Source organism: Moschus berezovskii, chromosome 7, assembly GCF_049115385.1.
Source record: "Moschus berezovskii isolate FMDL1 chromosome 7, NW_MosBer_1.0, whole genome shotgun sequence".
In the NCBI taxonomy this organism is placed as follows: Eukaryota; Metazoa; Chordata; class Mammalia; order Artiodactyla; family Moschidae; genus Moschus; species Moschus berezovskii.
In genome coordinates this window covers 58,081,031-58,105,980 of record NC_142466.1, presented here as the reverse complement: position 1 = coordinate 58,105,980, position 24,950 = coordinate 58,081,031, and the positions used below count along the sequence as shown (strand labels likewise).

General features: G+C 39.4%; 1 protein-coding gene across 4 annotated transcripts in view; it reads left to right on the top strand.

Annotated features, from left to right (window-relative positions):
* TRPM6 (transient receptor potential cation channel subfamily M member 6) overlaps positions 1–24,950 on the top strand; it is a 154,416-nt gene that overhangs the window by 114,304 nt on the left and 15,162 nt on the right. For all 4 annotated transcript variants that reach the window (XM_055426893.2, XM_055426894.2, XM_055426891.2 and 1 more), the window contains 12 exons: positions 962–1,094; positions 8,354–9,486; positions 9,630–9,742; positions 11,384–11,507; positions 13,634–13,725; positions 15,443–15,501; positions 17,015–17,040; positions 18,513–18,563; positions 20,024–20,089; positions 21,875–22,161; positions 22,334–22,416; positions 23,161–23,366. In XM_055426893.2, coding sequence (XP_055282868.2) covers positions 962–1,094; positions 8,354–9,486; positions 9,630–9,742; positions 11,384–11,507; positions 13,634–13,725; positions 15,443–15,501; positions 17,015–17,040; positions 18,513–18,563; positions 20,024–20,089; positions 21,875–22,161; positions 22,334–22,416; positions 23,161–23,366 — 2,373 coding nt within the window. The remainder of the gene's footprint in view (positions 1–961; positions 1,095–8,353; positions 9,487–9,629; positions 9,743–11,383; positions 11,508–13,633; positions 13,726–15,442; positions 15,502–17,014; positions 17,041–18,512; positions 18,564–20,023; positions 20,090–21,874; positions 22,162–22,333; positions 22,417–23,160; positions 23,367–24,950) is intronic.

Sequence of the window (24,950 nt, the reverse complement as noted above, 5' to 3'; positions counted from 1 at the left end):
AGAGTCAAGGTGGTATACCACATGTGATCACTGAAGTTTGGTATAGATTGCATTAGTTTCATAACATCATGAAATGATGTGTCTTTTAATGAACTAATTATTGTCAGTGAAGATGTATAACCTTGATTGGCCATTGATAATACTGGCAATAATATCTTTTTTCAATAGAAGAACTTAGTATATGCCAACTCAGTGCCTATATAAACTCAGTGCAACAAAGTACAACTTTCTTACTGGTTTGCTGAAACAGACGTAGACGTCTTCTAACCTTGATTTTAACCTGTGGGTTACTTGTCATTTTGATAGTTTAAATGATTGGTGGAGGAACTTCCATTAGCATATAAATATGATGGATTTTTCTGTGTAAAAGTATTCTAACTTAGGAAAATTTTGAAGATATAGTATCTGATCCACATGAGTCACCTCCAAACCCCCACTTCAGTTTTTAAAACAACTGGGAGACTCAGCCTGGTGCTTCCAGTTGTTGGTGCATGCTGCTGCTGCTGCTGCTAAGTCACTTCAGTCGTGTCCGACTCTGTGTGACCCCAAAGACAGAAGCCGACCAGGCTCCCCCGTCCCTGGGATTCTCCAGGCAAGAACACTGGAGTGGGTTGCCATTTCCTTCTCCAATGTGTGAAAGCAAAAAGTGAAAGTGAAGTCGCTCAGTTGTGTCCGACCCTCAGCGACCCCGTGGACTGCAGCCTACCAGGCTCCTCCATCCATGGGATTTTCTAGGCAAGAGTACTGGAGTGGCTTGCCATTGCCTTCTCCGTTGTTGGTGCATAGGGTGTCCCAATTAGTGTTAGTAACACAGTGTGACAAGACTGTAAACTGTTATCACACAAACTATAGTTTTATCCATTTTCAACACCAGTGGAAGAAAAGTCAGTCAGACATGGGCTCAGCTTCCTATGGAGGGGGAACGATGATTCTTTTTACATACTATACTTAACTTCCACAGAACTCTACCTAAGTAAGGAGGATCTGAAAAAACTTCACGATTTTGAAGAACAGTGTGTGGAAAAGTACTTCCACGAGAAGATGGACGATCTGAATTGTAGTTGTGAGGAACAAATCCGAGTGACATCAGAAAGGTAAAAGTTCTATGTGTATTTTCACCCCCTAAACTGCTACTTAAAGCTGATTCTTACTAGAATGGCTGAAAAAAGTAGAAGGTCTACTTTTAAAACCCGAGGTTTTGATTCTCTGAAATTTTCTCAAGTAGTGTGTAATATTCTTGTAATCATTGCACATTTATTGAGCATCTGCTAGCTTCTAGACAGTCTTATAAGTTAGAGGAGATAAATGGTGGATGAGACCAGGGGCCCTTCCTTTGTAGAATTTACATTCTAGTGCATGCATGTTGGAGGGGTGATGGGAATGGAGGACAAAAAAGAAATATGTAATTTAATGCCAGCCCATAAAAGAGCAATGAAGAAAAACAAGTAGTATAAGTGAAATGAGAAAGATGGCAGTGAAGGGTCTGCTGGAGTTGGGTTGGGTAGGTTGGACTGTCTGGGGAGCCTGGTGCAGGAGGGTTGCTTTGAGGCAGCTGAGAAGGAGAGACCTGAGGAAGGTGGGTTGGTGCGCCGGAAAGTGGATGCAGATGTGTCCAGGAGCAGTAGTTTGGTCCTGAGGAGGGCAGATGCAGGGTACCGGTTGCAGGGTTCATGGAGCTCTCAGGGAGTCTGACTAGCACTTGTGCATTGAGTTGAGGGCAGTTAAGGGTGAACAGTAGAGACAGAGATCAGAGGCAGATTTTGTAGGAAGTTTATCTCTGAAGCAGGTTATGGGTACATGGTGGGGTTCTTTTGTTTCCTGTGGCGATAATAAAATTAATGTGTTTGTTCCTGGAAATGGGAGGAGCTGCAGGAGCCAGAGGGAAGAAGTGATTTGCTGAGTGAAGTCCTTGGGAAGGGGAGTTAATGGTGGGGACCAGGAGAGGATGTGGAGGGAGGGTGTGGCAGAGGATGCAGCCAGGTTGCAGGAACCAGGGCAATCATCAGTGAGGGTGTCTGTGGATGGATGTGATTGCGGGGGGAGTCAGTGCAGGAAGGCCATTCAGAGTTTTGAGGAAAGAGGAGATGTGTTGGAGAAAGTGAACAAACTCAGATTCTAGTAAGATCAAAGCTGCTATGCATGTATTACTAATTGCAGGTGTTAAAATAATGAAGGATTGCAGGTGATTATATGCATTTTTCAAATTTAGCTGTAACTGACCTAACAATATATTAGTTTCAAGCATATAGCATGATGGTTCAACATTTGTGTACTATGAAATGATCACAACAGTGAATCTGGTTAACATCCATCACTGTACACAGTTACAGATTTTCTTCTTGTAATGAAAATATTCTTTTCCAAGGCAAACTATTCAATATCACAGTAATCCAAGTCTATGCCCCAACCAGTAATGCTGAAGAAGCTGAAGTTGAATGGTTCTATGAAGACCTACAAGACCTTCTAGAACTAACACCCAAAAAAGATGTCCTTTTCATTAGAGGGGACTGGTATGCAAAAGTAGGAAGTCAAGAGATATCTGGAGTAACAGGTAAATTTGACCTTGCAGTACAGAATGAAGCAGGGCAAAAGCTAAGAGTTTTGCCAAGAGAACTCACTGGTCATAGCAAACACCCTCTTCCAACAACACAAGAGAAGACTCTACACATGGATATCACCAGATGGTCAATACCGAAATCAGATTGATTATATTCTTTGCAGCTAAAGATGGAGACATTCTATACAGTCAGCAAAAACAAGACCAGGAGCTGACTGTGGCTCAGATTATGAACTCCTTGTTGCCAAATTCAGGCTTAAATTGAAGAAAGTAGGAAAAACCACTAGACCATTCAGGTATGACCTAAATCAAATCCCTTATGACTATACAGTGGAAGTGAGAAATAGATTCAAGGGATTAGATCTGTTAGACAGAGTGCCTGAAGAACTATGGACGGAGGTTCATGACATGGTACAGGAGGCAGGGATCAAGACCATCCCCAAGGAAAAGAAATGCAAAAAGGCAAATGGTTGTCTGAGGAGGGCTTATAAATAGCTGTGAATCGAAGAGAAGTGAAAGGCAAAGGAGAAAAGGAAAGAGATATCCATCTGACTGAAGAGTTACAAAGAATAGCAAGGAGAGATAAGAAAGCCTTCCTCAGAGATCAGTGCAAATAAACAGAGGAAAACAACAGAACAGGAAAGACTTGAGATCTCTTCAAGAAAGTTAGAGATACCAAGGGAATATTTCATGCAAAGATGGGCTCGATAAAGGACAGAAATGGTATGGACCTAACAGAAGCAGAAGATATTAAGAAGAGGTGGCAGGAATACACAGAAGAACTATAAAAAAAGATTTCCATGACCCAGATAATCATGATGGTGTGATCACTCACCTAGAGCCAGACATTCTGGAACGTGAAGTCAAGTGGGCCTTGGGAAGCATCACTATGAACAAAGCTAGTGGAGGTGATGGAATTCCAGTTGAACTATTTCAAATCCTCGTGGACTTGAATCCTCATATGATCTCATGGACTGCTGCACACCAGGCTTCCCTGTTCTTCACCATCTCCTGGAGTTCGCTCAAACTTATGTCCATTGAGTCAGTGATGCCATTAACCATCTTGTCTTCTGTCATCCCCTTCTCCTCCTGCCTTCAGTCTTTCCCAGCATCAGGTTCTTTTCTAATGTGTCAGCTCTTTGCATCAGGTAGCCAAAGTATTGGAGCTTCAGCTCAGCACCAGTCCTTCAGTGAATATTCAGGGTTGATTTCTTTTAGGGTTGACTAAACTATTTGGTTTGCTGTTACAAAATTTCCCAGACTGGATTGCTTAGAAGCTGCTTAATGTTATTGCTCATAGTTCTGAAGGCTGGGAGTCTGAGATCAGGGTGTGAGGATGGTCAGGTGAAGGCCCTGTTTGGGTTACAAATTTCTGAGTATATCTTTACATGGTCGAAGGTGCTAAGGAGCTCTGTGGAGTCTCTTCTATAAAAATAGAGCATTAATCCCACTCATGAGGGCTTCATCCTCATGACCTAATCACCTCCAAAAAGCCACGTGTACCAACACCATCACTTTTGAAGTTTAAGCTTTCAACATATGAATTTTGGGTGGGAACACAAACATTTAGGGCATAGCAGAGAGGATAAATAAAGACATATTTAGAGAAGACAATTCGTGAGATTAATTAAGGATTGGATGTGGTGATAAGGGAGTAGATGGAGTCCAGGATGAATAATATCTAAGGCAGGGTAATGAGGTGAAAGGTGGCACTGCAGAGATAAGGAATGTAAGATGCAGTGGGTAGAAGCAATGAGGTTTAAGTTTGCTGAGTCTGAGACTCTAGTGGCATATTTAGCCAGAGGTGTCTGGAAGGCTTTACATATATGGCTGTGGAGCCCTAAGGGCAAAATTTGAACAGGAAATTTGGGAGTCACCTGCCTATTGTAGGAAAATAAAACTATGAGAGAGGAAGCGATTATGCTCAGGAAGCAAGTGGAGTGAGGAGACTCAGTGGGTCTCACCCTGAGAGGTGTCAACACCTGTGTCATGGGCTGAGGAAGAGGAACTCGTGGAGAAGACTGAAAAGAATTGATCAGAAGAGAATAACGAAAACTGGGAGAAGTTAATATCATGAGTCAAGTGAATACAGAGTGAAACTTGATGATAGTAATAATAGTAAACTGAACACCAGTAATCATCATATGCAATTACGTTTCTTCAGTTTTTTCTTGGTGTTTGAGTAGAGAAGGATTAGATTGTAGGTGGGTAAGTAGTTTCTGAAAAAGATTCTAGATGCTTTCAAAGGCTCTAGTATTTGATTATGAAGCCCTAATTTAATTTCAAAACACAATGGATCAATTTTCCTTTTTGATAGAGCTATTTCACGAGCCCTCTTTTTACACAGTGGTCCTTATTGAGGTCATTCTGAAAGTGTTAGTTGCTTAGTTGTGTCCAACTCTTGATGACCCCATGGACTGTAGCCCACTAGGCTCCTTTGTTCATGGGATTCTCCAGGGAAGAATACTGGAGTGGGTAGTCATTCCCTTCTCCAGGGGATCTTCCTGACCAAGGGATCAATCCCAGGTCTCCTGGCTTGCAGGCAGATTCTTTACTGTCTGAGCTACCAGGGAGGGAAGAATAATTTCTGGCAGTAACTGAGCGGTAGTTTGAAGAGGGAGGGAAAAGACATTAGGAAGACATTTGTATGTTTGCCTACCTCTGAAGAAGAGATTATCTGTATCCTTACAGAGTTAGGTGAATTGTAAAAGTGGAAAGAGAGCATATTAAATCTGTTTTATATTTTACTTTTTCTATTTGGAATGTTGGCTACTTTTTGTCCCTAGTGATGTAAGCCAGTGTTTTCTCTCTCTGTTCTATGGAATAAGTTGTTAACTAGGGATTTTTTCATAGTAAGCATGTTTGGTTACATTATATTTGGGAAGTGCTACATCTTTAAAAAGTTTTTTTTTAAACTATCACATTGAGCAGTGTGACTCAGCAGAGTTATAGCTTGAGCAGGTCCCATCATTGTTTCCTCATGATATCTTACTGAGAAACATTTGTGAACAACTCCCGGCATGGAAAATGTGGGTGCAATTCATTCATCCTTCGTGGGACTCTAGGACCCCAATAGGACTTTGCCTGGATCCCTGCTAAGTTGCTGAGATGTGCTGGAGGGCAGTGGTTAATGCCATTGAATATGGAGTTGCACTCTGGCTTTGAAGCCTCACTTTCACCAACCATGTGATGGGTAACGTGACCTATATTCATGAAGGGATAGTAGAATGCCTACCTTATAGGGTGGTCATGTGGATTAAATAAAATAATGTATAACACCTGGTACATAATGAGCACTCAGGAACACTGTGATTATCATGATGATTATAATAATACTTTCTATAATTTCATTTTACAATACCTAGTCCAGAGACCCACAATGAAACAGTAATCATACTGGTCTCCCCCTCACTCTCAAACCTTGCACAGAAGAAACAAAAATTACTAGAATTTCTTTTCCATGTCAGAATGACTAAAAGACTTGATTAATGTAGATCATGGTTGAGAAATATAATTAAAATATGTTTCACAGGACATTGAGCTTTAGAAAAGAAGTGCCGATGAAAGCAAGAGGACCTGATTTGAGGGCGACCAGGTTATTTGCCTAACAGTCTCTATTGTAGCAGATTACCTGTGGCTCTGAATACTTGTTGGTATCTATTGTATCCTTTTGATGGGGCTGCTGCTAATGGAACTTAATGAGTCTCCATTACTGTTGTTTGGACTGTACTGTTTTTGAATTAGATGCAACAGTGTGCTAGATGGAGAGGCTCTAATGAAGCATATTTGGAAGTGAATATACATATATTTTGTGCTCTTTTCTTCATCATCCTTGCCAATTCTAGTTTTACAGGTTCCAGAAGTTCAGGAAGCCTTTACTAAGGCTCTATTGAGTTATAGAAGTTGAAGCAAGAGAGGGCTCCACCCCCCTAGATGATAATAAAAATGGAAAATACCACCCCCTTTATTCTTTCATTTCTATCTGCAAAGATTCCAGAAAGAAGGGGAGGATTTCTCAATCCATGTGACCTGAAATATATTCTAGAGAGGGGACATCTAACACTATTTTGGAAAGTGCTTCCTAGAACTGAGTGCCGAGCTCTTCATGATATAATCAATCACTGCTTCTCCCAGCCCCCAAATAAGACTGGGAACAATTTTTTATTTCTGCATTTGGTGATGTGAGTCATGAAACTGTTGACTCTATTCCCTCCCGTGCTACTTTTCACTTTATTTCTGTTTATCAAAGATTTTTAGTATTGAGAAATTGGAAAGTATACTCCTTTCTGCAAAGTAAAGAATGAAACAGGAAAAAAGGAAAGAAAGAAAAGTGTCATAACTATATTAATTTCCTGGGCTGCCATAACAAATGGTTTCCCAGATGGTACTAGTGGTAAAGAACCTGCCTGCCAGTGCAGGAGACATAAGAGACCTGGGTTCAGTCCCTGAGTTGGGAAGATCCCCTGGAGGAGGGCATTACAACCCACTTCAGTATTCTTGACTGGAGAATCTCATGGATAGAGGAGCCTGGCGGGCTACAGTCCATAGGGTTGTAAAAACTGAGACACAACTGAAGTGACTTATCATGCATGCATGCACACCTAACACGGTACCAAAATTTGGGTGTCTTACAACAATAGGAATTTATTATCTCACACTTCTGGAGGCTAGAAGTCTAAAATTACAACATTTGCAGGTCCATGCCTTCTCTAATGACTCTAGGGGAGAGTCTTTCCTCACTCCTTCTAGCTTCTGTTGTTTGCTGACAGCCCTTGGTGTTCCTTGGTTTGTAGATGCATCACTCCAGTCAGAAGGTAGTTGTCTCACGTTGTCTTCCATCTATGTCCAGCTTTCCCCTTTTTATAAGAAAATGAGTTACACAGGTTTATGGTGTACTTTAATGACCTTATTTTAACTTGATTACCTCTGTAAAGGCCCTCCTTTCAAATAAAGTCACGTTCTAGGAATACTGGGGGTTAGGATTTCAACTTATCTTTTTTGGGGGTATACAAAACAAAACCTATACCCATATAACAGAGATAGATAAAGATGTATTTTCTTTGTTCTTTCTAATTCTCTAAATTAAGTCAATTGTTAAATTTAATTTGACTCTACTTGCAATGTACTTTTCTACTTGCATAACTGGTGGTGTCTTTTGCTGCTTTTACTTGAACCACTGGTTCAATATCATAATTTGGGGTTCAAATATTCAAAATGACTTAAGAATTGCCTCAGGCTTTCTCTGATTGTAGGTCTCTTAAAATGGGCTTTGTTTGAAACCTGGGATGCTTGTTTATACTGTAGACATGGAATTTTATTTTAAAAGATCTATAAACTTTTTCTAATTATGTTTTTTATTATTGATTCTATTCCTATCATTCTGGTTTCATCCTCAGGATTTCCCTTCTCTACCAAAATAGCACAGTGCTTGACAATAGGAATTATAAAATGTTTGTCATGTAAGTTAATGAATGTATTAATGAGTATAAATAGGTTGATTGATGAGATGATTGGAAGGATAACTAGTGGAAGATGGAAATGTGGTTCTGAAATACTGGAGAGAAATAAGGGCTAGAAATACAATTTTTAATTTTCCTTTTTCGGGTGATAGTGGGAATTATGGGAGTGGATGAGAGTACTTAACTGGATAGAGAAGAAGGCAGAAGTCAGACCTAACATAGGGAAGCAGCTTAGGCTGGGGAGCCACCTAGAGATGGAAGCAGAGCAGGAAGAGAGGAAGGCCAGTTCCCATTGGCTTACTGGATTTATTGGTTTTCTCCCTCCCTTTACCCTTAGGGTTACCGAGATGTACTTCCAACTGAAAGAAATGAATGAAAAGGTGTCTTTCATAAAGGACTCCTTGGTGTCTTTGGACAGCCAGGTGGGACACCTGCAGGATCTCTCTGCCCTAACAGTGGATACCTTAAAAGTCCTTTCTGCTGTTGACACCTTACAAGAAGATGAGGCTCTCCTGGCCAACAGAAAGCATTCTACTTGCAGAAAACTTCCTCACAGCTGGAGCAATGTCATCTGTGCAGAGGTTCTGGGCAGCATGCCATTCTCTGAGAAGAAGAAGTATCAGTATTATAGCATGCCCCCTTCTTTGCTGCGGAGCCTGGCCAGAGGCTGGTATCCCCCACGAGTGCAGAAAGGGCCGTTTCTTGAGATTACAGATCAAGAGACTTCAAATGTAAGAGATGACCAGGGAGAGCAAGAAATAGAAAATCGTGTAGTTGCTTCTGGGGTGATGCTGAACAGGCAAGCACACCCAAAGTATGGCCATTATCTCCTGGTCCCTTCTTATCTAGAACAAGTTTCTTATTCTGCAAAAACTGACTTGCCTCTGTCCAGACCATCTGTGGAAGCAGGTACAGATGGGCTGACAACTGAACATATCAGCCAGACTGAGGTCCCTATTCACCTGATGTGGCAGACCCCGGGTGTCTCAGCCCAGGGCCCCATGGTGGAAACCAAGGAGCAGTGTGAGTCACTTGCTCAGATACCAGCCAGACTAGACGAGGGGGAACAAGTGCTCCCCACTTTGATTTGCACACCTGCACCCACACGAGTGACCTCCCTGCCTTCCCAAGTCAAGAGCATGCAACCTGGAGGTGGATATGTGAACTGGGCATTTTCAGAAGGTGATGAAACTGGTGTGTTTAGCACCAAGAAACAATGTCAAACCAGCCTGGCCTCCACTTGTAACCATGACTCCAGACAGAGTGAACATGACCAGAGGCAGATCCGGGGCAGATCTCTGTCTGATAACTCGGCAAGATTGACCCAGAGGAATTGCTCAGAAGTATTTCCATGGCTCCAGCCAAACACATCCTTTCGAATCAGTCTGCTTCGGAAAGACAAGTCCTTCACTGGGAATCAGAGCTTGAGATTACACAAGGAGGAGAAGCTGAAGCTCTCTAAGATTAAAAGTAAGAAGTAAACATTTTAAAATCGGGATTAAATTCTCATGTTGCTACCATTCTCATTCTCCCCATTCTCTCAGTCTTATCTGTGAAACAAAATGGTTCCACCTACTGTCTTTATTATCTCGCGTAAATCATTTCTCTTACAGATCTATCAAAATTCTCAGAGATAGGACAGTCAAAATGGATCAAAACAAAAATGCTAACCAAGGATAGGAAACTGTCAAAGAAAAAGAAGAAAACGCAAGGACTACAGGTGCCAGTAAGTGCCTTTTATGTTTTTGGCAACTGAGGTAGTATCCTATCTCAGCTTGATTTCTCTTTATTCTAAAGTGCCAAGTACACAAAATAACACTGTCCTAGAAGGAATGGAGATGTAAATCTAAGAGTCAGCAGAGCCGATTTGCAACAATTCATTTATCAACTCATATGTTGAAGGACTTCTGTGTTATTTTCAGTTTTTGGCTATTCCAAGCAAAGCTGTTAAGAACATTTGTGTACAAGTCTTTGTGTGGACATATGTTTTCATTTCTCTTTGGTAACTAGGAGTAGAATAGTAAAGTCATATGGTAAGTATTTGTTTAATTTTGGAAGAAACTTACATTGCCACCAGTTTATGAGTAGTGGTTTATGAGAGTTCCAGTGGTCCATGTCCTTGCCAGTCCTTAGTAGGCTCAGTCTTTTTGATTTTATCATATTAGTGAGTGTACAGCGGTATCTCACAGTGGTTTCATGTGCCTTTCTATAGTGAGTAGTGCAGAATCACCTTTTGAAGGAGACTTAATGTCTATAAAGAATGTACTTCCTTCAGGGAACATGTGATGAGTTGCTGGGATCCCATAAAATATAAATTTAGAATTATGTTGCGAATAGTTAGAATGGCCAGAGTTAAAATAAGAATTAATAACTGAGCTCAAGTACTAATAACTTGCTTTTGTTTGTTATCTTGTAGTTTGTCAATTTATTTCATTTCTTCTCTGCCCCTGTGAAGCACATGAGGCAGCCATTATTGTTAGCTCTCTGTTATTTTAATGATGGAGGGAATGGCGCTCATAGACTTGAAGTGATCTGCCCAGTTCATATAGTTTCTGAGTGACAGGGTTAGAATTCTAACCAGTTCTTTCAGACCCAAGTCTTATGTTTTTGTTGTTTTGCTTTATACTAGTGGTTCTTAAACTGTGGTTTCCCATCAGCATTACCTGAAAACTTAAGAGATTCAAATTTACCCTCTCCTCAGACCTACTAAGGGCTTCCCAGGTGGCACTAGTGGTAAAGAACCCACCTGCCAATTGCAGGAGACATAAGAGACACAGGTAGGATCCCTGGGTTGGGAAGATCCCCTGGAGCAGGGCATGGCAACTCCAGTATTCTTGCTTGGAAAATCCTATTGACAGTGAAGCCTGGTGGGCAGTCCATGGGGTTACAAAGAGTCATAAACGACTGAAGGGACTTAGCACACACGCACAGATCTACTGAATCACACACCAATCCTGAGAGTGGGACCCAGAAATCTGTGGGTTTAACACAGCCCTGGGTGATTCTGATACACACTCAAGTTTGAGAAACCCTGCTCCCCACCCTAGTTCTCAGTCATGATTACAAATAGGAAAGTCACATGGATGCTTGTGTCCTGCCAGCACGAGTGATGGAAGTTTAACACTTCCCAGGTGATCTTAATGTGCAGCCAATATTAACAACTACTGTTCTTCAACATGCGGTTGTTCTGTTGCTCAGTTGTATCCAACTCTTTGCAACCCCATGGACTGCAGCACACCAGACTTCACTGTCCTTCACCATCTACCAGAGTTTGCTCAAACTCATGTCTGTTGAGTCAGTGATTAATGTGATTTGGAATGTATTCAGCTTAATGTCACTTTGTTCCAACAAGTGTCTTTCTCTTCAGGTCATAACAGTCAACACCTGCTCTCAAAGTGACCAATTGAACCCAGAGCCTGGAGAAAATAAAATCTCAGAAGCACAGAAGGGCAGCAAGAACTGGATTCCTGTGTCCAAGTTTAGTCCAATAAGTATGTAACAGTCTGCATTCTTGAATTACCCAAACCCTGGTAGTTTCCTCAGGGTATGGTCTTTAGACCAGTGGGGATCCCAGCTGTTCTTTCAAGTGGAGGTGAGAGAATGAGAAGGGGACACACTTTCTTAGAAAAATAGCTCTTTTCTGCTTTTAGTTTTTATGAAAGAGATGCAATTTGCATTTGTTTAATGGGATAATTGTCAGAATTCAGAAAAGAAAAATTAAAATTAATTAAAATGTAGATAGTCTCCTATTCAGAGCTGTTGAATCTACATCAAGGAGTATTCATTTAGTCTGACTTATGGGGTGGAGTTGTCTAATGTTATAAATTCTTTAAAGTTCAGGTGACGTTGATATCGGCCCTTACACAGAACTCAGTGGATTGAGTTGTAGTTGGTTATTTACAACTGCTCCCATATAGTGTTTATTCCATTGGCAAGATTCCCTAAAACTTAATAGTAATGATGTTTGTAGAGGATAGAAGACAGATCAGTGAGCTAGGAATGAAGACTGTGAGCTAAGCATAGACTGTGAAACAAGCCTGCACAGATACGTTGAGAACTTATTATGAAGACAATAGGTAGCAATGCACTGAACGTGGAATGTCTTACATTTGATGAGACCCTTACTAATTTTTAAACAGAAAGGACTATGTGGTTAGCAAGGCATAAATATTTAAAATTATTTGAAGTACTAAACTTAAGGTACATATATTAGTTTTAGATATACAACATAATGATTTGATGTATGTCTATGTTGCAAAGCTAGTACCACAATAAATTAATGTCCATCACCACCTATAGTTACAATTATTTTTTCTTGTGATGATAACTTTTAAGATCTATTATCTTAGCCAGTATATAGTATTGTTAAACTATGATCACCATGCTGTATATTACCTCCCCAGGTATTTATTTATCTTATAGCTGGAGTTTGTACCTTTGACCATCTTCTCTTATTTCAAAAATAATTCAAACTGAGAAAGATGGGAGTGACAGGAGGGTACTGGCAAAGAATCTCATTTAAAATCTGATGATCAGAAAGGAAGAGAAGACCTAGAGAATTAGGCGAATTCCAGGTGTTTGGCTAATCTGAAGACTTCAGGAGGCCTAGTGTCTTGATCCACATTCTGGGTTGAGAACTTTTTTTTTTTTTAAAAACTTGTCTGAGTTAAGAATTGAAAAAGAATTTAAAAAATTTTTTGAGGGTGCCCTGTCAGATAGCTCTTTCTAAACACAAAAGGTAAAGTTTTGAGGAAATTAATTATGAAAGGAAAAGCATAGTTTTAGATTTTCATAGAGATATTTTATTTTAATTGTAGTACTGTGCTATCATTGAGATCATATTTATCATAATTTTATGATGTTATGAGAGGTATCATATATACAATTTTGTGATTTTTTTTTTTTAGTAGCTTTTTTTTGCATTTCCTGTATACTTTTTTTCCAGCACCAAATAGTAGGTAAAAATAACAACTACTTTTAGCCAGGGACTTTTAATAAGTATTTTTCTCAGAATTAATCCAACCAAATATTTATTAAACTATTATTGATTGCCTACTATATGCCAGTGACTTTGTAAATACCGGGTATAAAAAATATTAACAATAATGATCCTTGTTAAGTTTTTTAAAGAAAAGGCTAAAAATTAAAACTATTTGCTGGCATTCTTTTCTGTCTTTCTTTTGTCTTTGTTTGAGTTTGTCTTCTTTTTTAAGTAGCCTACAGTAATGCTTGATTCTGCTATTAAGGAAGGATTACTAACAGTTTGGATCTCAAATTTCATGTATTTTGAATAAAGCATGGATGACAAGGTTCAGGGGAAAGTGAAAATTACTAAAGGTATTTTATAGGAAGAAAGGGTATGGATAATTCTTTGACAGAGAAGTATTAATTGTTATAAACATAAGGGGAACTATGGAAGAATAGAAATGGGGTAAATAATTTTCAACCACTTAAGTAAAAAGGACAAAAGAATCTTGGTAAAACTTGCTTAAAAGAGAAAAGAAAAGTATATTCCAATTTAGATAAATGCACAGTGTTGAGATCTTTTATTTGTAACTGTGATTTACATATAACACATTTTCATGTATTCTCTAATTTTTTCTTTCCTTTTAACAAGGTCTAGAATCTTACATATATCAGAAAATGAAAACTAAAGAAGCTGAACGACATCCTGTACAAGTCAGTGATTATGGAAGGCAGTCTCAAGAGGTGAAAGCATTTTATTTGATATTTTAAAAGCTCAGTTTTCACCCCCTCTCCTCCCACTTTATTCTTTCTTTAGTGTTCTCTTTTTTGCTATCTATTCATCCAATAACTTATCCTGAGCATTTTAGCATGAATGAGAAAAAGTTTAGGAATTTTTGACACTGTTTTCAAATATATAAAAGTTGTCCCATGGAAGAAAAATATCTCTAATACACTTTTCAGAGGTAGAGCTAAAAAAACAACATATGCAAACTACTGGGAGACAGGTTTCAGCCTGATTTGAGAAGGAATTTTTACCTTTTGCAGCTTTCCAGGGATGGAATGGTTTATCTCACAGTAGTTAATGTCTCACTTAGTGTGGTTAAACAGGCTAAGTCAACTTCTCTGTAAATGTGTTGGAGGGGATTTGGACATTTCAGAGTAAAGAACCTTCAGTGTTTCTTCAATACTGATTTTTCAGTCTGTTTTTCTTTCCGTCTGCAAATATGTGCTTGTTTTATTGCCACCCACCATGTGGGAAGCATGATCTAGTTAGACTAGCCACCACCTACATCTCCCCCCCCAATATAATTTTGATCTTTGTTTGAATATTACCTCTATGACCTTGGAAAGTGTATGCAAATCACCTATGTGAACATATACTAACAACCTCAGATGTTATTATAGGAATGTGATCTGTGAAACATAATACTACTTGAAGGTAGTCAGGGAACCTGTCTGCCCTGTCAAATCCTGGCTCTTCCATTTCCTAGGTTTCAAAGTTATACATATCAATTAAAATGGGGTTAATGCCATCCTTACCAGTTTAATAGTGGATAGCAAAAATAACACTAGTGAAAATGCCCATTCCAGTATTCTTGACTGGAGAATTCCGTGGACAGAGGAACCTGGAGGGCTACATTCCATGGGGTGGTAGAGTCTGACACGACTGAGCAGCTGAGCATGCACGCACACAGTGCTGGGAGTATACTAGATTTTAATAAATAATTTGATCTAAATAGAAATAGAATGAGCTATCTCCAAGGTAACATTCTGAATAATCATTAACTGAAACAATGATCTGATGATTGGGTATAACAATGTAATGATCAGTGTTTCCTGTCAACTTTGACTTTCATTCCTTCTTTCACATCCTTCAGTTCAGTTCAGTTCAGTCACTCAGTCATGTCCGACTCTTTGCGACCCCATGAATCACAGCACCCCAGGCCTCCCTGTCCATCACCAACTCCTGGAGTTCACTCAACCTCATGTGCATTGAGTCGGTGATGCCATCCAGCCATCTCATTCTCTGTTGTCTCCTTCTCCTCCTGCCCCCAATCCCTCCCAGCATCAGAGTCTTTTCCAGTGAGTCAACTCTTCGCATGAGGTGGCCAAAGTATTGGAGTTTCAGCTTTAGCATCAGTCCTTCCAATGAACTTAACAGATGTTATATGTTCACTCTCAATTTTGTAAAAACATCTATTAACAGTTTCTCTTTGATGTCCCCATAAAATTCTTTCTGTTAAAGCTGGTCACCACCTTGAGTTACTCATATATTGTGCTAACATTATTCATCTTTCCAGCTTGAGTTTTGATACTTAGTAAAAAGAAATATTGATCTAGAGGAAGGGAAAAGAAAACAACCATATCCTCCAAGGAGTGTGTTTTGCAAAAGTGTTGTTGGAAGCTTGAGGTGGGAGAAAGTTGGGTGAGCATGTAATGATCTTTCCGTTCTGCTCAGGATCTTAGCAAAAGCTCTTTGTGGGATTCCAGGAGCACCACAGTCAATAGGAAGTCTCAGTGAGTATTTCTGAATCTCTGTCTTTAAGCATCTTTGGCTTCTGTTCTTTTTTTAACTGGACTGGGAACCAAGGTTTAATTGGGTCAGAAAAGGAGAAAAAGAGAAGTATGTCCAACAACAATATTTTTATTTTGTTAGCAAGAATGACAATTATTTATTCTCCTAGCTTTCCTGTTTTTGGCAACAAAATCTCACCTTAGTGCCTTTTAAGAATATAATGAAACATGTACTATTGCAGCAAATTAACCATTTTGTCTTTTTTAGGGTCAAAAAAGCACACATGAAATAATAAGTATCATATCTTTTTTGATGTGAAATTTGCATTAAAAAGTAGGAATAAATCTGTCTTGACTGAAAAAAAGACTTAGAGTGAAGATTAGATAGTTCTTTCCCTTAGTTTTTTTCCCCTAAATGTTTCTGTTTACTTTCTAAGATGGATCTTTCTGGTTTCTCCTGAACATCCTAAGTGTTCATCAAAGCAGTAACAATTTGAGAAGGTGTGAGACAGGAGGACAGGGCTAGAGAGAGCAGATAGAGAACTCACATTTTTGTAGACTTGAGACTCCTGGATTTTTATTATTCAGAGAATATTTGAACACCAACAAGGCAGATTATTCTATTTTGTTTGTAGGGTTTTATGGACTTTTCCAGTTACATCATCAAATTGGCTATTCTGCTCTAAAGGAGCAGAATTCAAAAGCATCTGTACTCTGCAAAGGCAGGTAGAATATGATGGTCAGTTTGCAGTCAGCTGTGTTTGAGATGGCCTTTTCTTTGGAGCTCCCATCAAGGCCTCTCTGTGCAAGCCTGCCTCTAGAATTAATGTGCACATGTCTTTCTTCTCCCAAAGGTTCAGTAGTTTGTGCTCATGCAGAGTGGTGGGTTATTGCAGCATGAAATTAAACAATAATTGTAATTGTACTTTCTTCCCCAAGGACCTTACGTTCTGGAGATATTCTTTGAATGCACTTATTTTGACTTGCCCATGGCCGCTTGTGCACTTGAGCAGGGCACGTAACCATTTAAAGAGAGCTAATTTCAGCCTTGAACATTTAGGTATCACGTGGGCTAATGAAACTGATTTGTAGGCTTGTCCAGAGACATTCATAGACTCATTTGTAAGCATCTACTTTGAATAGTTCAGGAACCCTTTAGTTTAACTGATCCAGAAGAATACAATACAGTTAAATCTTATATATGTTGTGTGATCACACAGCTAATTAAAAACAAAAACCAACAACTGCTTCTCAGTTACCTTAGGGCATACACAGTAAATGACTTACATGCATATCTGGTGCTCGTTTTTCTATGAAAATAATTGTAGGGCTGTAAACTGTATCTCTAAAAGTAAGGGTCAGATGTAACTGATACTTTTCCTTTAAAGTAATATATACACATGTATATACATATATACTTATAGACTCTGTATTATTTACTGTTTTGCATACTTTTTCTATCTTTGATCATTGAAAAATTTAAGCATTATCTAAACAACTTTAATTTTTCAAACAGGTTGAGAAGTTCAAATGGAGTTAACAGTAAGTTTTTATATTTTTTCATATTATTATTGGTGAGGTTTACACTCCTGCTGAGATTTTTAGTTCTTGAAATCCTATTTGTGATTTTTGTCTACAGAGTAGCAAATTTGGTAGAAAAGTAGAAAGTTTTTGAATGTCTTTCCCCAGATAAATCAGGACTGATATATAAAATTTTTTGGAGTAACCAATTTTCAACCATGATTTTCCAGTGAGTGAGAGTATAGTCACTGAGCTCACTTAGACTGCTTGACAACTCTTACTGTGATGTTTTAACACATTGCCCAGTAAGAACTCATGAGATTGTATGTAGATCTTTCCTTTGTGGCTTCAGTGGGACTCTGTGCCCCAAGTGGCTAAGTAGGACCAAGCCTGCTTCGATGAGACACCTCCCTCACCAAAACCACTCTCTATAGCCACTTTCAGATTTTGCCCCTCTCTGTCTTCTTGACCCCTTAATACAGATCAGACACCTTCCTCTTCTGTGGTCTTGTTCCATCTCAATTTCTTGTATTTTCAGTACATCCTTTGCAGTTGATTCCTTCTCCACCTACAAAAAATTTGTCATGTACAAAAAAATATTCCTTTTCTTGATTTTACCTGGCTTTCAGACTGCCACTCCTGTTCCTTACCTCCAAATTAACTGAAACAGTGTTATTCCAGAAAGGAACAGTCTTTTCTGATGATCTTACCTTTTACCCAGCACCCGCAAAGGGAGGGAGTTTTGTTTCTTTGCTTATCTAGCAGCAAAAAACCAGAGACATGAAATTGGGCTCATTACACTGCTTATTCTACAAAGTATAAAGCAGTTACCACCACGAGACCAAAGTTCTCCACTTTAATCCTGACTTTATGAAATGGCAAAACTGTTGGAAAGGATTTCTCTTGAGCCTTGTAATTTAGGACTTGAGTAGATAGAAGAGAACCAGTTGAACTTGCAAGAGGTATTCCCTTCTGTAACCAGACAAATCCCTTGCTGTCACCTTCCCTTCCACCTCCTTTGTTTCTGATATATACCTCTTAATGTGTTTTCATCATTTTGTTGTCATTTTTAAGTCAGTGAAGTAGTCTGCTAATAACTTGATATTAATAACATCTTTATGTGGGCATTGCTTCTTGGCAGGGAACTCAGAGAATTGTGCTTCTGGGATGTCGTGAAATGTGATGGGCAGCTGCGTGCCTTCTGCAACCCAGAGGTGTAATTGGTTCAGAGGAAATACATCTTTGAGGCTAATATTACCTGTCTTTCTTCAATTCCCTATATAAATATATTTGGAGATATTGCATTGATGATTGGAAGCTGTCAGGATACCATGCACAATAATGTGGTTAAAGGATATTAGGCAATCTTTTTCGAAAACCGAGAAGCCATTCTGATTAACCTGTTCAATAATAACTTTGAAGGCAATATATTCATAAGTATGTATTTATCTCCAGCCAAGTAATTAAAATGTCAGTCTTCTCTGTAATTTCAGAAATCTCAGCCTCCTTAAAAAGCCCTCAAGAGCCTCACCATCATTATTCAGGTAGGATACCTGTGTACATGGACATGTCAGTGGAACTAAATATCTGTGAGACTGCATTTGGAAACAAAAGCATTCATGAATTTGTGGTGTTGACATGGCTCCAACTTGAAAAGTTATTTACTCTGATGAAAGCATATTCAGGTTTCTTGGGAAAACAAGTTGTTAGGATTTAAGAAGTTTTGGATTAAAAAAAATTGTTTGTATTGGTAAGTTCCAAATTGTAAAAGGGAAAGATGACCTTGAGATCTGAAAATTCCTTACAAGGTCAAAACCAGAGATCTTTGTGTTTTGGACTGGGGAGGAGACAGGCCTGGGGCTGGTTCTCTAAGGAAGGGTTTTGTACCCTCACTGGGCCCTCAGTGAACATAACCACTGAATGAATGCCAGCCCCACAGGGGGTGTTCAACAAAGACACCTTAAGGGATGTTATTAAACAAGACGTCAAGGGTCTTGACTCTCTTAAGCAACATCGCTTCACAGTGATTCAGTAGTCTTTCTTTCAAAGTGGGAATAATTGTGCTTGCCCTTCCTGAGGAGCAATCTGCCAAAGGGCTAGTTGAGAATAAAGGAAACCCTTTGAAATGCAAAGTAATGTAACAACCAACTGGACTCATGCCATTGGGTGGTCTTTTGGGTATCATTGCTCTCAGCATTGGATTAGATACTACACGAGTGAACTTTTTATACACTCTTAAAGCTGGGTACACGAGTACAAGTGTATTGGTGTGATAATTACCATTATTATTATATCAAGGTCATGTGTTCAGGGTTCGGTAATAGGCTACCTTATCCTGAATTCTCCTCTGTAGTGAATAGTGTTTCAGTGGATTTCAGACGCCACATTCCAGGCTGTCATAACTGGGTCTTTCAGCTCAGCAGTAATCTGTTATTTTGACTCCAGCTGTCACCTGAAGAAAGTCCCTGGTGAGGAACACTGTAACTGACATTGATTCTGATCTGTCAGGATACAACTCTTAACAGGAAAATTCAAATCACTTGCTTCTAATTAAAATTAGTCTTCAGCTCTCTTTGGGAAAAGAAGATGAACTCTGCAAAATCAACAGTAGATGTCCCCACAGCCCACTGTGCATTAGATTTGATTGGAAAAGAAAAACCAGAGAATGAAGACCACAGATTAAAATGCTCTTTAAAAGCAAGTCCCACATATGTATGGATTAGTGTGGTATTTGCTATTCAGGAGGGTGTAGGTGACAACCCTAGCTCAGGACTTACTAGATAATCTTATATAATCTATTACTAAAACTGGGATATTCTTCCTGTTTAAGACATAGTTTATTTTAAATACTGTATTATAGATACTGTTTTTGATAAAGGAACAAATAAAGGGTCTTCAAAATAAAATATTGTAGCATTATATGAGTATATTGATGTGGGGAGTCTTTCTATAAATTCAGCCCACTGATGCATACTTAAAATAGTAAATCTGCTTTTGTTTGCAGCCATTGAAAGGAACAATTTAATGAGGCTTTCTCAGACCATACCATTTACACCAATCCAACTGTTTGGTGAGTGCCATTTCTACCTTCTTGAGGTTGTGCCAGGGCAAAGGCAAAACATCTGAGTGAATTATAGGAGAAAACATTTTGCATAATTTTAGTTGACGATATTCTTTTACCCATGGTTGCAATTTAGCAATATTAATTTCCTAAAATGGAAACTCTTATTAACTGCCTGGCTGGTATCTAGGCTCAAAACCTAATATACTATGGGGAACAGGACTATAATGAGCAGCAGTTGGGGGAAAAAGCAATATTGTTGCACCTGACATTCACTGATTTAAGGCTGGAAAAAGTAGAATAGGAAAGAACCAACCAGTCATACGTAATAAACAGAGAAGAAAGCATTAAATGTCAATACAGAAGAACCTAACAGACATCTAAAGAGAAATGCTTGGTATATTGCTTTTTATTTGTTTGTTTTGTTTCATGTAAACTAATTGCTCTTAGCTCAGAGAACAAATGTGATTTTTAAAGGCTGGAGTAGTAAAGAAAAACAAACTCATGTTAGCCAAGGCTACCGGCATTTCTCTGTCCTGCCAATTGACAACATAACAAGGGTCCCTGCACTGTCCTTGATCTTGATTTTCTCGCATCCTTCACATAAGGACAGATCAGGTGGCTTCTGATCATTGATGCAAATGCCTTCTTCTTCCACTTGGCTCCACAACTCAGTAGCTTTGTTCTAAATCCTCTAGGTATTTAGCGAGATCTCCAGTGCCATTTATCTGGGCACCAAGAATAAATATTCAAAAGCATGTTACTAAGTATTACCTAGACATGTTCTTTGGTAAGCAATTAAATGCATGAGTGAGCGAATAGATTCTTTTCTTTATAAACCAGTACAGTGTTTTATAAGAAAAGCCATTTGAAACTGAGGTGTAAGGAGAGCACAGGCCAGACAGAAGTTTTATGTAGTATGTTACCTCTGTCAGGAAGCATTGCACACTATATTAGGTGGAGTCTACTGAGCGACTGAACTGAACTGAGGCCCTGTAAGAATGGCTTCCTGTTCAACAGCCTAAAAGTGAAAGCTGCAGAGCAATTAGAGAACATGTGGGTGTAAACTCTTTAAAGTGGGATTGGGTTTGTAACTTGAGTCTGCTTCACATTAGCCGTGTTTAATCTTTATAACCACCTAATGAAGTGACTCTTTTAATAACACTTCCATTTTACTGATGAGCAAAGTGAGGCTTTACATAACTTGTCCAAAGACACAAAGAAAGGAGGGAAAGGTTCTGGGGTATGACTTTGCTTCTAACTTTAACCCATCTCAGTGGGGTAATATCACCCCCAAGGGAGAAAAAACATCTTTTTATTTTTGTGTGTAGAGCACAGATACACACACACTCAGAGTTCATAAACAGATATACAGTATATCCTTGGTATTAAAATGTCAGGGAAGGGACAGTTAGAAAAAAAAAAAAAACCAGTCTAAAACAGCTCCTAAAGGGGATGATAATAAACATGGGGTTTAAACTGTCTCTTTAAGAGTACTTGTCTTTAACAAAAGCATAGCCTTGATACTCTGATTTTATTTTCATATAGCTATAATCTATAATAAGAACAACTTAATTCTTATGTGACATCTGACACCTTGTTCATTTTTCCTCTCCCTCTTTACTGGACTCTGACACAGCCAGATGTCTGTACCTGACCCTGAATAGATGCAATTCCCATTCCCTTCTGATCCTTTGGGAAACTGAATCGATTCTTCTGAGTTGATATTTAGGAGGCTGTTCATGTCACAGACATGGGACTCATTGAACCCCTCCCCTGCATTTCTCTTTGCAGCAGGAGAAGAAGTAACGGTCTACAGGCTGGAGGAGAGTTCCCCCTTGAATCTGGATAAAAGCATGTCTTCTTGGTCCCAGCGCGGGAGATCAGCTATGATCCAGGTGTTGTCCCAAGAGGAGATGGATGGTGGCCTCCGCAAAGCCATGAGAGTCATTAGCACCTGGTCTGAGGATGACATCCTCAAACCAGGGCATGTTTTCATTGTGAAGTCCTTTCTTCCTGAGGTTGTGCAGACATGGCACAAAATCTTCCAGGAGAGTACTGTGCTTCATCTTTGCCTCAGGGTGAGTCAGACATCCAGATATTATTTTTAGCTTTTACTTTTGGAGTAGATAGTGATGGAAGCTGAGTAAGGCTAAAAATCACACCTGGGAGGCCTCTAGTAATTCTGTGATCATTCATTAGTAAGCATGTGGTAGTAAACCAATATTTTTATCAATGCTTCTTATTTTGCAGGAAATTCAACAACAAAGAGCTGCTCAAAAACTGATCTATACCTTCAACCAAGTGAAACCACAAACCATTCCTTACACTCCAAGGTGAGGAAATATTGGCACCTGGCCCTTCATGTTAAGTAGGAATTTCTGTCAATTTCGTTGTACCCCTGTTGGTCACAAGAAATACCAGACTCATGGGGAAGTTCCCCATGACCTTAATTTTGTTCTCTTCTTTAGATCGTTCTTGGAGACAGTAAAAAGAGAAGTAGACATCCCAGGGATGTTTGGCTTAAATCACTGAATTTATGTGAGTGGAAAAGAGCAGATCAAGCAGAGGCCATGACTAACCTCTCAATTACGAAAGCAGGCAGATCTTGGGTGTTGTTACTAATATCCAGAAACATTACAGCAGGAAAACACTTCTATTGTAAGCATAGTTTCCTCTCCTAATTATCTTATAGAAATTAGGAACTTTAAAGGAATGAACTCTTATTACTTTCACCTGAGTGTTTCCATACACTTGGATTCATTTAGCAACACAGATCATAGTTCAGTGCTGAGGACTTACAGTAAAGTTTTATTGTTCCATTTACAAGGAACTTCATAGAGCAAGGCAAGAAAAGTTGAATCCAGTACTCATAAGAGTTCCTCGAAGAGCAGGGAGGTGGGTGAGCGTGGGGAAAGCTCCAAATCTTTGCATCCCATTTTTTTCAGTAGAAAGGCAGGGGCATGTGCACTGGGGCTACTCAGTCAAGCTAGGACATCTCTGTTCTTCTCTGTTCAGTAATATAACTCCTACCTTTGCTGCCTGGTGGGAAAACAGTGACCTCTTTTCCCTCCTCGTAGGTTTCTGGAAGTTTTCTTAATTTACTGCCATTCAGCCCAGCAGTGGTTGACCATCGAGAAGTATATGACGGGGGAGTTCCGGAAGTACAACAACAACAATGGTGATGAAATTGCCCCCAGCAACACCTTGGAGGAGCTGATGTTGGCTTTCTCGCACTGGACCTATGAGTATACTCGGGGAGAGTTGCTGGTTTTAGATTTGCAAGGTGATTGATAGCGGAGGATTTGATAGAACAAGCATGAGGCAGAGTTCAGGAAACACATACTGAGGATTGCTTTCTCCTTGTCATCGTCACCTACATTTGCCCCTAGCTCTTAATGTCACAGTTAAGATCTTTCAGTGGAGACATTCCTTGGCAGTATGTACTTTTTTAAATTTGAAAACAGAAGATGGTATCTGTTTTCTGAATTTATTTACTGTTTGTGGAACTGTCCTAAGTGGGTAGAATCAGTCAGGTGTCCTGAGAGATCATGTGAGAACCAGGATAGGTCATGTATGGAGCTGCCCTGTCTAGCTTTGAAATGTGGTAGGGCCATTTATGTCAGAGACATTGTACAGTGATGATCAGGAGCAGGTGATATAGGCAGATGCTTATCGGCCTAGAACGTAAAGTTATCTGAAGTGTTAATCTAAACGGGAGAATGATGTTTGTACCAGATTTCCAGTTTTATGGCTTTTCTATGGACTTAAGTTCACAATGACACTTAGGTATGCATTGATATGTATAGGAAAGTTGCAATTCTGGTCACTTTTCATGAGTTTGAGCTCAGGACTTCAGCACTTTATAATTTAGCTTGCTGTCTTTGCTGTGTACCTTGATATAAGAGTTCCTGAAAGTACAGACTCGGTCTGGGAGAGGCAACACTGCTGCTGCTGTTGTTTAATGGAAGGCTTTGATCAGTGTATCTCTCTACCAGCAACACCTCACATGTGACTTTTAATCCTGCAGCATGAAGCAAAGTATCTCTAGCAGGCTTTCCTTGAAGGGACAGAAGGGGATATGTATTAAGGTCAAAGTAGTCCCTGGGCTCACTGACTGGGGCTTTGGTTTCTTATAAGGGATTTACCCCAAGAACTTTCATAGAAATTGTCTCATTTAATCCCAGAAGCAGCACCTCGAGGTAGATATTATGGGGAATTTATGTCCTGAAAGTTTAAATAACTTGCCGAAGGTTGCACAGCTACCTAAGAGGGAGCCAGGATGCAGGCTTAAGCTGGTTTGATCCTCCATGCTCTTTCTTTGTCACTGTTCTTTTATTTCTTTGTAAGTTTCAGATCCATAGGAATGTTACCATGTTCTGATTCCTTTTATTTATTTATTTTTTAAAAATCTGGTCTCCTCCTTGTCCTCTCTGACTTTTCCATTTCTCCAGACCTGGGATTCTGTGCCAAAACCAGGCTTGAAGGCTGGAGACAGATGAGATGAGCAGGCAGTCCTGGGGAATCGTGAGCAATGTCCACTAAGACTGCAAACCCATTTTGATTGAAATTTGTGCCATTTGCTCAAGGATGTGTCTGTATATATATTCATACACTTTTCAGATGACACATAAGTCCTTCTGTCCTTTCATATCTGTGCTGGTCACAAGGTTGAATTATATTTCTAACCCTCAAACACAATATTTTAAGAAGCAATATAAACAAAGTTAAAACAGTCAAGATGATTCAGTTTTAAGCCAGCAAGTACATGATCCATGTAAACCCAGCCCACTGATGCCCTAGGCATCTGCTTTTGTAGCTCATGTTGGGGAAAGGTTGATTGTTTTCATCTGTACTTGAGTGTCTGTGC